The sequence below is a fragment of the Phoxinus phoxinus genome (assembly GCF_949152265.1).
Source record: "Phoxinus phoxinus genome assembly, chromosome: 20".
Lineage (NCBI taxonomy): Eukaryota > Metazoa > Chordata > Actinopteri > Cypriniformes > Leuciscidae > Phoxinus > Phoxinus phoxinus.
Window position 1 is genome coordinate 16,361,743 of NC_136895.1, and position 17,494 is coordinate 16,379,236.

Here is a 17,494-nt window from a genome sequence, read left to right on the forward strand (position 1 = left end):
GTGTGTGTGTGTTGTGTGTGTGTGTGAGAGAGAGAGAGAGAGAGAGAGAGAGAGAGAGAGAGGAGAGAGTAGAGAGAGTGAGAGAGAGAGCGAGAGAGAGAGAGAGAGAGAGAGAGAGTCTAGACTCTGAGAGAGAGGGCTGAGAGTTATCATTCACCGTAGCCGAAAGGGATTCAGGTTAAAACGTGTATGGAGTTGCGTATTGACGTCATAGACCTGGAGACTTGTGCGTACATATATTATCGTCGTTCGCCTCTTGTTGGTGAAGACATTCTGCTTTCCTCATTTATTTTAGAAACACAAAATTAATATGGGTAATATCAGGAATAGTGGGTAATATAAACACACACACACACACACAGTTTCAACTAATTTCAGTTTAAGTCAGTTTAATTTACTCACCAATTTTACTTAAACATCCAAGTTGATTGTACTTAAAAAAACTTAAGCAAAGATTTTTTTTTCCTACAGAAAACTTTCTTCATTTTTGCATTTTCAAAAAAACATCACTTAATATGATTTATAAGTTTTTTTTCTTAATGGGGACCAAAAAAATGTCCCCACAAGGTCAAAAATTACTGGTATTGCCATCTTTGTGGGGACATTTGGTCCCCATAACATACCAGGCCACATCACACACACACACACACACACACACACACACACACACACACACACACACACACACACAAACAAGCATTGGGTTTCCATGTTTTATGGAGACTTTCTATGGGCCATGACTTTAAAAAAAAAAAAATCACTCAGTATGATTTATAAGAAGTTTTCCTCATGGGGACTGTGGAAATTGGCATCTTTGTGGGGACATTTTGTCCCAATAATGAAAATTGAGTAGGCCCACATATTTCATTAAATATACCCCAAAAACTTTAGTGTAATGTCTTAAAAATATTTAAGGTTTTCTTTAATGATAGCTATGGCGCAAAACAAATTGGATTGAAGTAGGCCTAGAGGATCTTAATTAATTGTGCCCCGAGAATTTCTTTAAAAAAACTCTATCTGGCATAAACCGTATTCATGCTTGAATCAGAACAGCTAATCTTCTTTAACTCTTTCTGTTGAACAACTTGCAAAAATGGAAAGAATGAGAACAAAAATAAGGCTTATATTTTTTTCCATGTCCCATACGATCAGTTAAAAGCTTGGATTATTACATCCTAGACCATGTGACATGTAAACTATTTGTATAGTTGATATAAATTCAGGTAGCCTATTTTACCTTGCCAAATCAAATTTTAAAAATGACACCACTCAAAGAGAAACAGTGAATGAAATTAATCGGATCTAGCAGTACACAATTCAACGCACCAGGCATTGATATTTAATTCCTTGAATTTTCATGCCAGATGGAAAATATAGAAAGAAAACATTGGTTCATCAATCAATTTTTCTCTCCTATAGGCCACTGCAGCTCATTTCGTCCTTTTATTAACAAGTCGTCACTGAAACAAACAGAAAACAGCGACACCCATCGGTAAGACACTGCAACTGTTGAGATGGTAATGTAAGAACCGAGCTTTCCGTCGTAGGCCTATCGATAATGCATGTTTACATATCAAGAGACCATTTGTGTAAATCACAACCGTTTCAAAATAGCCTACCCATACTATATTTTAAATCGTTTTTAAATCATTCAGAGAATATAATGTTAGGAGCTAAGTATTTTAAAGATTTAGGCTAAACCAATTGACAATTTTGAGATCGCGTCCACTTGAATGCAAATATTACGATTTATAATGAAACAAAAAATAATGAATTAACTGTAGCACCACCAAATCTACAGTAGACTATTTCATATAGGCTAGTTGAGATGAATTTGAAGCCAAAATAGTAGGCTATATAATATATGCTCATTGGCGAAGCACCAAACAGCGTCGTCATTTAGATGAACTAAAATTCAATGAATTAAACTCTAGCTATTTTTAATACAAAATACAATTCTGAAGGTCGCTAAACGAACTAAATTAAAGTAAGTAAGAAGATAATCGCTTCGTAAACGAGTCTGTTGTTCTTTAACACATCATTTTTAAATGAATATAAATAATATCATGATCTTGCTGTGTGGCCCAACATTTTGAAACAATAAAGGGAAATTAGATACAAGTTACTAGTAGCCTATAGATGATTAAACCCGAAATACAATTCATTGGTTTATTTGGAAGACTAATTTTAAGATAAAGAATATTTAAAAAGGTATAAGGCTAAAAACTGGTAAAACGTAATTCCATTTTTTAAATAAAAACCTGAAAAATTAAACCATGAAAACAGTGGCATTACAAAATTAAAGACACCTTAAAGACGCTTATGACGTTATGATCAATTTTAGTTTAGGCAAAATATACAGTAGGCTACAATAGCCATACGAGATGTCCGTATAAAGAGCTACAACATTTTTACTAATTCCGTCTGATAGCCTATATAGTTTTAGTGGTGACATGGGAATTTGTTGATCATGCACTTTAAAATGTATTAGCTCCAAAATGACCGAACAGACAGAAATGTTGTGATCCGCAATATATCTCAACATTAAAATAACCGAAATCAGAATAACCATTAAAAATGATGATCGGGACACAATAAAACAATTCGTGACACAATAGGCTATTTGAGGGAAACATTGCATTCTAAATAACAATCATTCAAATAAATATTATGCAATCATTTCATACGCTTTAGCTCAAAGCACTCAAGTAAATATAATAAGGAGTTTTCCTATTCATCCCTATAGGCATGTCTTACAGGTTGCACTTGACCCTTTGCTCAAATTATATTTCTGTTTGACCCCAGGTCACAGGTCAAACACCAAATCTAAACAAAAACCTGCGATCGTCAAAAGTATATAGTGACGAATGAAGTTTATCCTAAAGTCCACAAAATTGTTTCAGAAATATCTGTACACTCAAGCTTTATGTTTGGATGTTAGTTTCTTTTTAAAAGCAAAGCAGAGAAGATGTCTTCAACGCAAAACATTATGCGACACAACTTTCTTACGAATCGTGAAAAAACGGCGGGAATTAATCATTAGCCTAAACAAAATATATTAGCCTTTTTTCCGTATGGAATCAGATGAAAGTAAATAAGGATTTTTTTTTTCTGTAGCTAACACTTGTCCCAATTGAAGCAATTAAAGAAAAAATAATTTCCCGAATTACAAACCCTCAGTAGCAGTCTACTATCCAAAGTTTCCACGACTACATACCCAATGTTGTTGTCGTTGTGGAGAGATGTTTCCACACTAGCTGTTCCGTGGGAAAAGACTCGCCTCGGAATGCTACATAGTCCTTTAATTGGAGCCGGACTGGATTTTATGGAAATGAGCATTGAACATCAGTCTTAAAGACTGATTGGCACATATAAGAAGAGAGCAAGGGCCATACTCATGTCTTTTAGCGACGCAATTCAGAAGGTCAAGTTCAAGCGCATATCTCAGCTCCCTCAATGCGCGTGACCAATTATCATGCACGTCGCGTGAAAGCCATGCGTCTGCAGCCCTACAGGGAGCGTTGAGTTGAAAACAGCTCAGCTTGGATCCTTCATTAAAATGCATTTAGTTATTTAACGTAAAAAAAAAGTAGAAAATGCATTTAAAAAGTGTGAGTAACAACATTACAAGTTACAACAATAACTTAACACATTATAACGTGCACTGTAACATAAAACGTTGCTGCATTCATATTTTTAAGTAAGCAACTTGGATGTTTAAGTCATTTCAACTTAAATTAGGCTACATTAAACTGACTTCTATAAAAAAAAGTTGAAAATTGGTTAACTTTTAAGAGTTGAAGCAATGTAAAAACACATGTTGTCTTAACTTATTAATCATAATTTCTTACAGTGATTAAAATATAAATAAACATGAAAAGATAGCCCTTCTAATCGAAGTTTTGTGACATGACTTGACTTTAGAGCAAATGCCTTTGTATATTATTTGGTTTAGACAATCTAGTTTTGTTTGCATTGATGTCCTTTTGCCAACAAAGTCATAAAGCCATTGGCAGATTTCTTTGCAAATGTTTCTGTTTTGTAAAAAGCTACTTTTTAAAGGTTAATCTTTTATAAATAAATAAAAAATCTCAAAATGTAAACTACATGCAACGAAGTATCTTATCAAAAAGTATTTGGGTTCTTGTTTATTAGTAATTTTTAATGTTTTGATGTTATATATCATCTTCAGACCTGTTGGTTTCCTTAAAGCACCACGTTCTCTCTTAAAAAATAAAGGTTCCAAAATAAGCATTTTGCAGCGATGCCATAGAAGAACCATTTTTGGGTTACCAAAGAACCTTTTAGTCAACAGTTCTTAAAATAATTTTTTTTTCTTAGTATGGGGAACATCAAAGAACCTTTTGTCCAATGCTAAAAGATCCATGTTAAAGGTTCTTCATGGAACATTCTATTCCAATAAATAACAATAGAGAAAAAAAATGTGAGGGGAAAAAAATTTCACTGAATTGGAACGCATCAGTATAAACATTTTACGTTTCAAAAACACATTTTATCCTCTGGCTAGTACTTTAGGAAACCAAAGTTTATTTTCCTTTTTAAACTGTTTCCTAGAACCAATGTTTATCTGGGCTGCATTTCCCAAAAGCATTGTAGGCCTACTAAGTATATTGTAGATATTATTTCTATTATAGGCTTACAATGCTTTTGGGAACCCCAGTCATGCATGAAGATTTTGTAATGTAACATCATCAATAATTGTATGTATCTAATCTACAAAGAACCATACAACCATAGCAACTCAAGAACCCTAAAAAGAACATGATAATTGACAATAAAGGGGATCAATTTAGCTTTATTTATTAATTTAGCAGCAGTAAGTTACATTTGGAGGGTCGAAAACTATTGAAGGATCAAAAATAGCTGAGGGCAAGATTTATTTCCAGGCTTATCAACTGTTAGCAGTTGCACATCAACCATAACAGCTGTAGCAGGTCCTGTATGGTATACACACCTTAAATAATGCTGCTAAAAATCACTGTCAATTTTCACAAACATTTCCATTGACATATTGGGCGTTTATGAATTTTCCCACAGTAAAATTTGGGTTGATAAGAACATTTGACTGCAGAAAGCTCACGTTTAGACAAAATACCAACATCAAAAGAAAGTATTCAAGCCCACATGATTAATTCCAAATTAATTTAGAGGTGTCATCAGTGATTCAAATCCAGATTTGAAAGGTAGGCTACATGAATTAAATACTTAGCCCTATAAAACGGTCAGAAAAGCTCATGTATTTTCCGTTTGAACGTGTGTGTTGCCACAACACCTCTCTCCATTTGCACATCTTGGCCCTCCCACAGTTTTATTTCTGTCCTTGAAGAAAAGCTCACGACATTTACAGTTCCATCACGAGGACCAATCAAATTGTAGATGCGTTGTCAGTTCGACCAATAGAATTGCAGCTCTCATGCGGCGTCGGAATAGCCCAATCAGAGCGAGGGATTCTAGCATACGTCATCAAAATACTCCTTCAGCTGTTCGAACGCTCAAGTGTCAGCACGAGAACTGCTACATGGGACATAAACTCATTCATTAAACTCACCAAACGAAGATGGTTAGTATATTTATTTTTTCAACCGTTAAATCGACTTGTAAAATTGCTCTTTTACACGAACGATCCGGTTGATATTATATTCTGTAACTTACTGAAATCATGTTAGCACAGTGATAGCTTGTAGACTGGTTAGGGGTATTTTGGATCCACTGTACTAACGTAACTTAACTTACTTGTGTTAGTGACTGTGGCATTGCAATTGCACTGTTTCTGTGTTTCAGATCTCAATAGTAACTTAGCTCTTTAGTGTTATATAGGATGGTTAGCTGTAGCATGTTAGCTAACTGCCCATGCCTCCCCATGTCATGGGGGTTTTGCAATGCCAGCACCTGCTCACTTTGACAGCATGGCTCCTGTGCTCATCTCGAGTGACTGGCTGGCACAGGCCCATAGTCAAATAGATTTGGTAGTGAAGTACTGTATAAACACCAGAACCAGAGTTACAGGAGTTTTCTCTGTTCAAAACAAGTAAGCTCCAGTGACATGCTGTGTATTAGCACAGAAAGCCATTTCGACCAGTATTTTAGTTTGTAAAGAAAACACAAATCGCGTTTACTGTATTTATTTTACTATGGAACTCTATCGGACAAGGCATGTCTCCGTGACAAACGTTAAAATACAATATCTTTGGAAGTAATGCCACGAGACTTAAACATTACACATGTTAAAGCGAGACTAGGGTGATAAAACTACTTACTAACCTTGTCATTCCAAACTTAATTCAATTTTCAACTCCTCTGATTTGCAATAAAGCCGTCAAACACGGTAGCTTTACCGCGACTCGCGCAAGAATACAAGAGTTACGTTTACATGGAATCATATCCAACGAATGTTCATCCGCCTATCAGTAGTCCCATCTCTACACGCATGATTTATACAATTGTACAGCTTAAATAACAAAACAAAAAAAATGGTATGGAATGACTAATATAAATGCTTTAACAAAAATTAGCTAACATTGCTATTTTTAAACTCTCCAAAACGCTTTGCCCCATGAACATCCACACATAGACATTGACAACTTAATATTCAGTAATATTTGACTGCACGGACACTATTGGATAAGAACCAAATCTAAACTGAATTGAGCCTTGAAGATAACACCAACTGCTTTAGTTGGTCTACATCGACACTGTTATTGAACTGAATTGAATCAACATTGAAATGCCTTAAGTTGAATAATGACTCCACTATTGTCTTTTTTTTTTAGAGCTGCTTTACAGCAGAATTGAACTGTTTGCATCATTGATCATCATTATTTTCCTGTTTATCACTGTGAAGCTGCTTTGAAACAATCTGCATTTTTTTTAAAGCGCTATGCAAATCAAAGTAAATTGTAAATTGTAAACGCAATTTTAGTTGTAAAGGTACGAGTCGACATTATTTTCTGTACCAATGTACATTCTCTATACGTCTGTCTCTTTTAAGGCTCTGATGGGGGTTCAGTTGGTGGTGAGCTTGCTGGCGGTCAGCATAATGCAAAGAATGGCCCCACATCTCTCCTTCGCACGCTGGCTCTTATGTAACGGCAGGTAAGTAATACACATCTTTTCCATGTAGACTTCTATATAACACCTGGCTCTTTCTAATACCCCAGCCTGTTGGTTTTCTCAGCCTTTTCAGGTTCAAACATCCATCTGAAGGCTTATTGTGCGCCCTCGCGGGGAAGCAGATTCCCAAGAACAGCAGGCGAGACAGGTGCGAGCTTGATTCAGTGCAACTGTTGCCACTGTTACTTTTCTGTTAGGGAATCCGATAACTTCTGCCTGACCTCTTGCTGTTTCCAGGAGACAAAATGGACAAGCAGAATCCAAGCCGCTTACAGTTCCGAAAGACATCGACCTTCACTTGGAGAACGCACCTGTAAATGTCTTGGATGCACTTGGTAGGTCTTTATCTGGGTTCCTGAACAGTTTGATCTTATTTTTGCTTTAAGAAAAGCTTAACCTTTTCTCTTCCTCACAGTTTTGCGGTTCTTTGTGGAGTACCAGTGGCTGATTGACTTTGCCGTCTATGCGACAGGGATCTACTTCTTCACCGAAGGCTACTGTAGTTTAGTGGATGCCAGCAAGGAAGTCAATATCGCTTCCATCTGGTGTGTGCTGACTGTTTTCTTCTGCCTGTATCCTCCAACACTGCAGTCCTCTGGATTAACAGGCCTGAAGCTACCTGAGAAATTCAGATGCGACTCGCCTCATGCTAAGAAAGAATATAACTTGTTGTAACGTCTTGTTGTCCTTGACTGAAGTTCTCAGGAGGACGCTGCATCTTCTTATGAGCCACTACTTCCGCTCTGAGGAGGGCGGCGAGCGCTCTGTGTGTCTTGCTTTCGGCTTCTTATCTCTGCTTATTGCCATGCTGGTTCTTGTTGTGAGAGAAGACTACCTGGAGTTTGGCCTTGAGCCCGGTATGTGGTTATCTGATCTGTATTTCTAGAAGTGAAAGGACATTTTTACCACTTGTCGCAGTGAAATCTTTCCTTATCAATTTTTTGCAGGATTTACCAGTCTTTTTGACAATTTCGAGGTCTTTGCCAAACAGCATGGCTATGAGTGGTCGTAAGTTATACATTAATGGTTAGACATCATTAGTCATGTACTGTACTCTTTTATCATTTAAATACTGATAATATTTTAACAGAGTTCCCTTCACCAAACTGTCAGTGAAGTTGGGGCTGGCTGTCCTTTGTGCCTTCATCGGAGCTCTCCTTGCATTCCCTGGACTGCGATTGGCCCAAACTCACCTAGACGCCGTTCAGATGAACGCAGACCGTCCAATCATTCAGTGAGACACTCAAAATGGCGTCGTATAAGAATTGAACATGAACAAAATTGACAGTTGCATTGATGATTTTGAAAGTTTGATGTGATATTCAAGTTTGATATTTGGTTTTTCCTTTTAGGATCCTTTTGCACATGGGTTTTCTGTCGCCACTGGTCATTCTTGTAATGTGGATTAAACCCATTGCTCGAGACTTCCTAGAGAACGCCCCCATGGGAAAGACCTCAGTTACCTTGTAAGTTGAGCAAATTTTCTTTGTATATGTGACCCTGGAATGGATCACAAAACCAGTCAAGTCGCACGGGTATATTTGTGGCAATAGCCGACAATACATTGTAGGGGTCAAAATTATCGATTTTTCTTTTATGCCAAAAATCATTAGGACATTAAGTAAAGATCATGTTCCATGAAGATGTTTTGTAAATTTCCAGCCGTAAATATATGAAACATTTATTTTGGTGAGTGAATGCAGCACAATCTATAACATAAGATTTTCTCAATGTTTCGATTTTTTTGCACCCTCAGATTCCAGATTTTCAAATAGTCTCGGACAAATATTGTCCTATCCTAACAAACTATACATCAATGGAAAGATTAAAACAAATTGACCCATGTGACTGGTTTTGTGGTTCAGGGTCACGTATATGTAAGATTTTATTTTCAATCATTTATTTTGTATTTGACTGCTTTTTAGTTTATTCAAAAATTCTTTATTTGATTAATTTCCCCCACATTTATTATGTATTTTATATATTATTTTTATTTAATATTTGTATTTATTTTAAATTATTTTCTTATTTAAATATTGCTTTCATTTTCATTTATATTTTATATATTTAAATGATTTGTTATATTTTGACATTTGTGTATAATTTCTTCTTTTTTTCAGACTTTCTAGTTCTGCCTTTAACTCGGTACGTCTATGGACTGTCGTGGTGCTGTGTGTCCTGAAGCTGCTGCTCACACGCTACCACCTGCAGGCCTACCTCAACCTCTCTCAGAAGTGGGTGGAGCAAATGAAGAAAGAGGCGGGGCGTATCGCTGCCATTGACATCCAGAGGAAGGTGGGGTTGAAATGCGAAGTAGCAGTGTTTTATGTATACGAAACATTACAAATCAAGTGGAAAGTATTCATGTTTCCTTTAAATTCACTGTAATGATGTAATAAATACGATGATGTAACATTTTCAAATCCGTTTACGTAGGTGACACGAGTTTTCTGCTACCTGACTGTGGTCACCCTCCAGTACCTTATACCTATTCTGCTTGTGCTTTTCTCAACTTTGGCACTCAAATCTTTAGGTGGGTCACTACACTGTCACTGGCAGTTAAAGGTACACAAAGCATTTTGTGGAAGAACATTGTTTTGGTTGTGCTTTGGATCTGCTTGACTCAATATGAATCTGCTCATAAATCATTCACTACTAGGCTTAAGATATATAACCAGTTTAAATCCTTAAGCTGAAGACATTACTGTAGCTACACAATAATAGACATGGTACTTCCTTGAAAAGAAATTCCAACGCAGCGCTACAACAACCATAATGAAATGACCCTTCATAAAAGATCATGCTTTACAATGAACTCTGTTAGAGAGCTTCATATGGCAATTTCTCTGTTCAATAAAATACGTTAATCACCGGTTGAGTAATAAAAACACCATCTCCACGTCGCTTTTACAACATTTCTAATCCTTCAGTTCTCGCCATCTCCGAAAAGCTAAGCTAACGTTGATTCTTGTTTTATTACACGCTCTGTGGCGTTCTCTTTTTACCAGAAGACTCTTCTCTGTTCAGCGTTGGTTTAAAATGTGTGATTTCCCCGGAGGTTCGAGATTTAGCTGCTCCATGTCAACCTTTCTCGCTCGCTGTGACAACTAACCTACGCCACTCCCACACCATACACACGTCAAAATAGCCAACTTTTCTCTATTTATGGATATGACAAGACACGCATGGGCGAGTGACGCTTATAGTTATAACAGGCTTACTATAGTGAATCAGGGTAAGAAAAAAACAAGTTTTGGTCGAAGGACTAAATGTGTATGGACTCATTATTTAAATTTAGAATTTTCTTAAAGAATTTTTAATATATTCTAATGTACCCCTCAGGTGACTTCTCATGGGGCTTTGGAGCAGAGACTCCGGGTGTAACCCCTGTTCCCATACTTCCCACCACCCCTCCACCAGCCCCAAGACTGGAAGACGACGAGGACATGGAGGACATGGAGGAGGACATCCAGGCCACCGTAGCCCACCTGATCGACATGTTCTCTGCTTTACGTGGAGTCCTCACTCCTCTTTTCTTCAGGGGCATCTTCGCCTTTCTCACATGGTGGGTCGCGGCCTGTCAACTCATTAGCAGCCTGTTCGGCATCTATTTCCACCAGTATCTGATGCACAACTGAAAAGTGCCCTAAAAATGAAGCTCTGTGCGCTGAATCCAATCCTTCAAGGTACCGCAGTATCAACACGGACAGTCACGCGAACACATCTGATGCACCAGCAAAGATGAAGGCTGGCCTTCGGAACAAACGCTCACGTTTGAACCCACTTTATTTTGCCGGTACCTTGTGGAAAATTTAGTTAGGTACAATCAAAGAAAAGATGCTAGTTAACTGTATGCATACGCTGTTTAGATTCTCATCAGCTCTTCAACAGTCCGTCGAACACCATGTTTGTTTGTAAAAAAAACAAAAAAGTTTTCTCACTTTTTACCTCAGAAGTTTTGTTAAATCTCATGCGTCCCCTGTTGTGGTGATCATTTCATTGAGATGCAAATCTAAGGGCCTGGCAGCTCAGGGATGGGGTCCGAAACGGCAAATGAAAACCAGCAAAACAGTTTAGCCATGTAGTTAATGGACTTGATTGTTCAAAAATGAAATTTGATTTAATTTCATGCCTTGGATGAATTTTTTAACAGAATGTTATGGTCTATTTTAAATACTGTGTTTGCTAAATGACTGATGACGTGTTACATACAGCTGTCCTAAACATTTTGCCAGTGTGTTTCGTGAATAATCATCTGCAAGTTTTTAATTTGTTTGCCTGTTGCTACCAATGATCTTCACTTATATGATCAGAGGAAGTCATCAGGGATTAATATCATTTTAGACTTACAATTTATTTATTCATTTTCTAATGTCAGTCAGCTTTCATTTGATTCAAAACAATAAACTGATAATTAAAAAATTAAATATGACTGTTTGTTTTTCCACTATTTTCCATTATTTATTGATAGTAAATGTATATTTTTTTTAATGAACACAAAGGATTAGTTGACCCAAAACTGAAAATTCTGTCATCATCTGTCATGTCATTCCAAACCTGTAAGATTTTTGTTCATCTTCGGAACACAAATTATCTTTTTAATAAAATCTGAGAGCTTTCTGTCCCTCCATTGACAGCTAGGCAACTATCACTTGACACTTCAAAAAGTGATTGTAAAATGAATCCATATGAATTTAACAACTCAGTCCAAATATTCTGAAGAGACACGATCGCTTTATGATGAACAGATTGAATTTAGGCTTTTTATTCACATATAAACTGATCTGCTAACATAAACAGAATGAACCATTTGCTTGATGAGCGAGAACAAACCTCATTTAATACTTTTTTTTTTGGTATACCGGGGAAACCGCTCCTAAAGCACCTCCTGCTGCACCTCTTTGTAAACAGCCTTGCAAACTTGTATTAATACTAGTGTGGATTTTTTTCTATAATATTCACTCATGACAATTCTAAGTCAATCTACTGCAGTATTTAGTGCCGGTGTAATGCATTGGTAAAAAAAAAAAGAGTCAGCGTTAGTTTAGACACCACATGAAACGCGTAGATCAGCGGCCCATTGGTTCTTTTCTTGATTGACACTGGGCTGGGCCAATCACATCTTTAATGTGAAGTATAGAAATATACTCATTCAAGTATAGAAATGAGTACAAAACTAATTATGAAAGTTTCCTTTATTTTTCAGTGCATTTGTTTTACAATATATGGCTATTACTATCATGGGATTCATATTATAATATTATAACTATTATTATGTAGTAGTGTAATAATGTAGACAGACACTGTAACTAAAAGAGGTTTGCATTTTTCTTTGTTTAACTTGCACACTGAATATGGGTTGGAGCTTTTAATTTTGAACTCTCAAAGTGAACCAGATTGATGAATTTAACATTAAAAAGCAAATAAAATTGTTGCTGCTTGTCCCACTGACACAAGGTTGCGCCCCTGACCTGATCTTCAAAGTCACGCTAGTCCCACATACAGCTGTGCCCTCACCACCTCACCGAGTGGACCACCCTGGCCTGGACCACACCATATCATAACAAAAATAAACACCGGTATTTGGTATGAACCGGTATACCGCCCAGCACTAAACACAAGCTCAAACGTGCTGTGTAACACGAGAATGAACCTCATTGGTTCTTGCGGAAGCTCAAACGTGCTGCATAACACAAGAATGAACCTCATTGGTTCTTGCGGAAGCTCAAACGTGCTGCATAACACAAGAATGAACCTCATTGGTTCTTGCGGAAGCTCAAACGTGCTGCATAACACAAGAATGAACCTCATTGGTTCTTGCGGAAGCTCAAACGTGCTGCATAACACAAGAATGAACCTCATTGGTTCTTGCGGAAGCTCAAACGTGCTGCATAACACAAGAATGAACCTCATTGGTTCTTGCGGAAGCTCAAACGTGCTGCGTAACACGAGAATGAACCTCATTGGTTCTTGCGGAAGCTCAAACGTGCTGTGTAACACGAGAATGAACCTCATTAGTTCTTGCGGAAGCTCAAGCCTGCTGCATAACACAAGAATGAACCTCATTGGTTCTTGCGGAAGCTCAAACGTGCTGCATAACACAAGAATGAACCTCATTGGTTCTTGCGGAAGCTCAAACGTGCTGCATAACACAAGAATGAACCTCATTGGTTCTTGCTGAAGCTCAAACGTGCTGCATAACACAAGAATGAACCTCATTGGTTCTTGCGGAAGCTCAAACGTGCTGCATAACACAAGAATGAACCTCATTGGTTCTTGCGGAAGCTAAAACGTGCTGCATAACACAAGAATGAACCTCATTGGTTCTTGCGGAAGCTCAAACGTGCTGCATAACACAAGAATGAACCTCATTGGTTCTTGCTGAAGCTCAAACGTGCTGCATAACACAAGAATGAACCTCATTGGTTCTTGCGGAAGCTCAAACGTGCTGCATAACACAAGAATGAACCTCATTGGTTCTTGCGGAAGCTAAAACGTGCTGCGTAACACGAGAATGAACCTCATTGGTTCTTGCGGAAGCTCAAACGTGCTGCATAACACAAGAATGAACCTCATTGGTTCTTGCTGAAGCTCAAACGTGCTGCATAACACAAGAATGAACCTCATTGGTTCTTGCGGAAGCTCAAACGTGCTGCATAACACAAGAATGAACCTCATTGGTTCTTGCGGAAGCTAAAACGTGCTGCGTAACACGAGAATGAACCTCATTGGTTCTTGCGGAAGCTCAAACGTGCTGCATAACACAAGAATGAACCTCATTGGTTCTTGCGGAAGCTCAAACGTGCTGCATAACACAAGAATGAACCTCATTGGTTCTTGCGGAAGCTCAAGCCTGCTGCATAACACAAGAATGAACCTCATTGGTTCTTGCTGAAGCTCAAACGTGCTGCGTAACACGAGAATGAACCTCATTGGTTCTTGCAGAAGCTCAAACGTGCTGCGTAACACGAGAATGAACCTCATTGGTTCTTGCAGAAGCTCAAACGTGCTGCGTAACACGAGAATGAACCTCATTGGTTCTTGCTGAAGCTCAAACCTGCTGCATAACACAAGAATGAACCTCATTGGTTCTTGCGGAAGCTCAAACGTGCTGCATAACACAAGAATGAACCTCATTGGTTCTTGCGGAAGCTCAAGCCTGCTGCATAACACAAGAATGAACCTCATTGGTTCTTGCGGAAGCTCAAACGTGCTGCATAACACAAGAATGAACCTCATTGGTTCTTGCGGAAGCTCAAACGTGCTGCATAACACAAGAATGAACCTCATTGGTTCTTGCTGAAGCTCAAACGTGCTGTGTAACACGAGAATGAACCTCATTGGTTCTTGCTGAAGCTCAAGCCTGCTGCATAACACAAGAATGAACCTCATTGGTTCTTGCGGAAGCTCAAACGTGCTGCATAACACAAGAATGAACCTCATTGGTTCTTGCGGAAGCTCAAGCCTGCTGCATAACACAAGAATGAACCTCATTGGTTCTTGCGGAAGCTCAAACGTGCTGCATAACACAAGAATGAACCTCATTGGTTCTTGCGGAAGCTCAAACGTGCTGCATAACACAAGAATGAACCTCATTGGTTCTTGCGGAAGCTAAAACGTGCTGCGTAACACGAGAATGAACCTCATTGGTTCTTGCTGAAGCTCAAGCCTGCTGCGTAACGCGAGAATGAACCTCATGAGTTCTCATACGTCAAGTGAACACGCTTGAGCTTCCGTTTACCACAACTGATGTCTGAGTTGATGAATGTTTGTGTGTGAATAAAAGCCTAAATTCAATCTGTTCATCATATAATCGGTCGTGTCTCCAGAAAATTTGGACTAATCCTCCTGATTCAAATGGATTAGTTTTACGATCCCTTTATGAACTTTTTGTGTCAAAGTGGTAGTTGCGTAGCTGTCAATGGAGGGATAGAAAGCTCAGATTTCATCAAAAATATCTTAATTTGAGTTCCGAAGATAAAGCGTTAAATTGTTACACAATCCTGATAATCTCAAAATGGCTAAATATTGACCATATAGTTTGGTCTATAACTACTAATTAATTCTGCAATGTTAATAACTAATGTATTTAATAGTCAAACCAATGCATGATCTTAGTCAAGTGGCATGCAAATGACATATTTTTTAGACACAATAAAATTTTTGTATGTATGTAAAAATTTGTTTATGAATGAAATGCAATATATATATATATATATATATATATATATATATATATATATATATATATATATATATATATATATATATATATATCCACACAAATATATGTATTGGCTTGATCAGGCCTGTAGTTTTGTGTCTGAAAGATGACATGATTAATGGCTGATAAAATGTGACTTCCACATCAGAACTAGACAACGTCCAATTCAAAGGGTCAGATGGTCACACGTCTGACTAGTTTATAGAATATGACTGGTTTAAGATGTTTATGAACTAATAAAATTTATATTTCTGTGTTCAACCCTATGAACTGATATTTCTTCCATTAAATATGTTTTTATTATGGTACATCTGTACCGTTTGTTCACTTGTACATGGCCCATAAAACCATTGTAAATTTACATTTCTTCACATACGTATTATCAGGGGGATATTTGAAGCAGAAATGCACCATTAATCGGCGGGTGCATTTGTGTCTATATCCTCTGTCTCGCCACCAGCCCGGTGCTGTCCCAATAACGTCTCATCTTGAACACAGACGGATATTTTTTCCCACGTCGGGCTGGCTGATGACACGTCTGGAGGCCGTGTCTGGCTTAATGAAGTGGAGGGTGACGGGGTTGACATATCTATATAATCACATTAATTATGTGCATCTGTCAGGAGGCCCAGTCTGAGACCCACTGCACCCCTGGCTGTTGCTATAGGGACTGGACCGAGGACCATTCAGACGTGCCCCACAGACTCGCCCCATCGGCCCCCCGAGACCTGCCCAGACGTGACCTCTGTAGCCCTCTTTTCAACTGTAGTAGGGTAGGGTGTGTTGACGAGATGGAGAGATGGGTAATTTCAGCCAATTTTCTTTTTTTAATAGCTCAAGGGGTTCAAGATGGTGTGGATGGGTGTCTGAGAAATGGGATTTGAATATAATTGTGTGTCGACATAGCGGAAGTGTTCGTATGATCGTTTTAATGGTGATTATAATCAGTATTGTACATAGTAACAGAAGTGATCTGACAGACGTAACATCTGCTTGAATATTCGTTAACACTCATTTTGAAGAGCTTCAGCATTGTGAAGATGATGTTCAGTTCTTGCTATTCATGTGTCAGGCCTAAACGGCCTTTCAACATTACGCCAAAAAAGCCTTTCAAAATGTACTGTGAGGCTACCATGATGTTTTTTCCGGACTGTTATACACTTCCCGTTTAATAGGTGTGTTACCTTGACTTCGTTAATTTGTCAAATAAACATAAAATAATACGTATTTTTTAAATTGTTTTCAGTTGGCAAAAAACTGGTTTCAAATACAATTCACACCATATTCAATTTAAAAGAGATAAACGTAGTCATAGCCAAAAGTTTTGGCAGTGACATCAATTTTGCGTTTTGCAAAGTTTGCTACAGTTGTGGTGTTGATTCACGTTGTTTATTGCGCAGAGTGATCAGATGCATTTTAAAACAGCAAAAAGCTTCATTGGCCACAAAAAAGAAAAGAAAATAACTTTATCCCAAAACCCAAAATTGTACTGTTTTTTGGCCCTGGCACAAAATGATCAGCTAACATAATTTCACTAAGCATATCTTCAGCACATGGTACTAGTCAGGTGAAACCTCTATCATTCTGATTGGATTATAAGAGCAGAACGATTGCTATAAAATGAGGGAAGAAGTGCTTCCAATCCTTGTGTTCTTGTGTTAGCATTGGTTACTTCCAAAGAAAGACGTGCAGCCATCATCGCTTTGCATCAAAATGGCCTCACGTGCAAGGAAATTGCTGCAATGAATATTGCACCTGAAAGAATCATTTACAGAATCATCAAAAACTTGAAGAAGAGAGCTTCAACTGCAGTGAAGAAGGCTTCAGGACGTCCCAGAGTGCCAGGGCCGTCTCCTCCTGTGGAGTCAGCACCAGAATCTCATCACCACCAGTGCAGAGCTGCTCAATATTGGCAGCCGGTGGATGTAAGTGAATCTGCATGTACAGTGAGGTGAAGAAGGGCATCAAGGAAGCCACTGACTTCTCTCCAAGAAAAAACAGGGATAGACTGAAATAAGCAGGAAGTACAAGGATTGGACAGAAGACTGGTGCAGTTATTTTCTCTAATGAAGCCCCCCTCTGGCTGTTTGGGACATTTGGAAAACCAATTGTCCAGAGAGGAAAAGATGAACGCTACCA

At 38.1% G+C, this 17,494-nt stretch overlaps 1 protein-coding gene across 1 annotated transcript; it reads left to right on the forward strand.

Moving 5' to 3' along the window:
- The first annotated feature begins 5,476 nt into the window (after positions 1-5,476).
- Positions 5,477-11,781, forward strand: tmem161a (transmembrane protein 161A). The gene is made up of 12 exons (XM_079592154.1): positions 5,477-5,581; positions 7,010-7,113; positions 7,196-7,279; positions 7,369-7,466; positions 7,547-7,703; positions 7,837-7,988; positions 8,079-8,139; positions 8,222-8,365; positions 8,484-8,597; positions 9,252-9,426; positions 9,568-9,664; positions 10,474-11,781. Exons 1-12 carry the CDS (start codon positions 5,579-5,581, stop codon positions 10,767-10,769), a joined length of 1,485 nt encoding a protein of 494 aa, XP_079448280.1. The 5' UTR covers positions 5,477-5,578; the 3' UTR covers positions 10,770-11,781.
- The last annotated feature ends 5,713 nt before the right edge of the window (positions 11,782-17,494 follow it).

Coding starts and splice junctions, on each gene's coding strand:
- tmem161a (XM_079592154.1), top strand. Junction 8,366..8,483: donor GCAGACCGTCCAATCATTCA/GTGAGACACTCA, acceptor TTTTCCTTTTAG/GATCCTTTTGCACATGGGTT. Junction 9,665..10,473: donor TTTGGCACTCAAATCTTTAG/GTGGGTCACTAC, acceptor TGTACCCCTCAG/GTGACTTCTCATGGGGCTTT.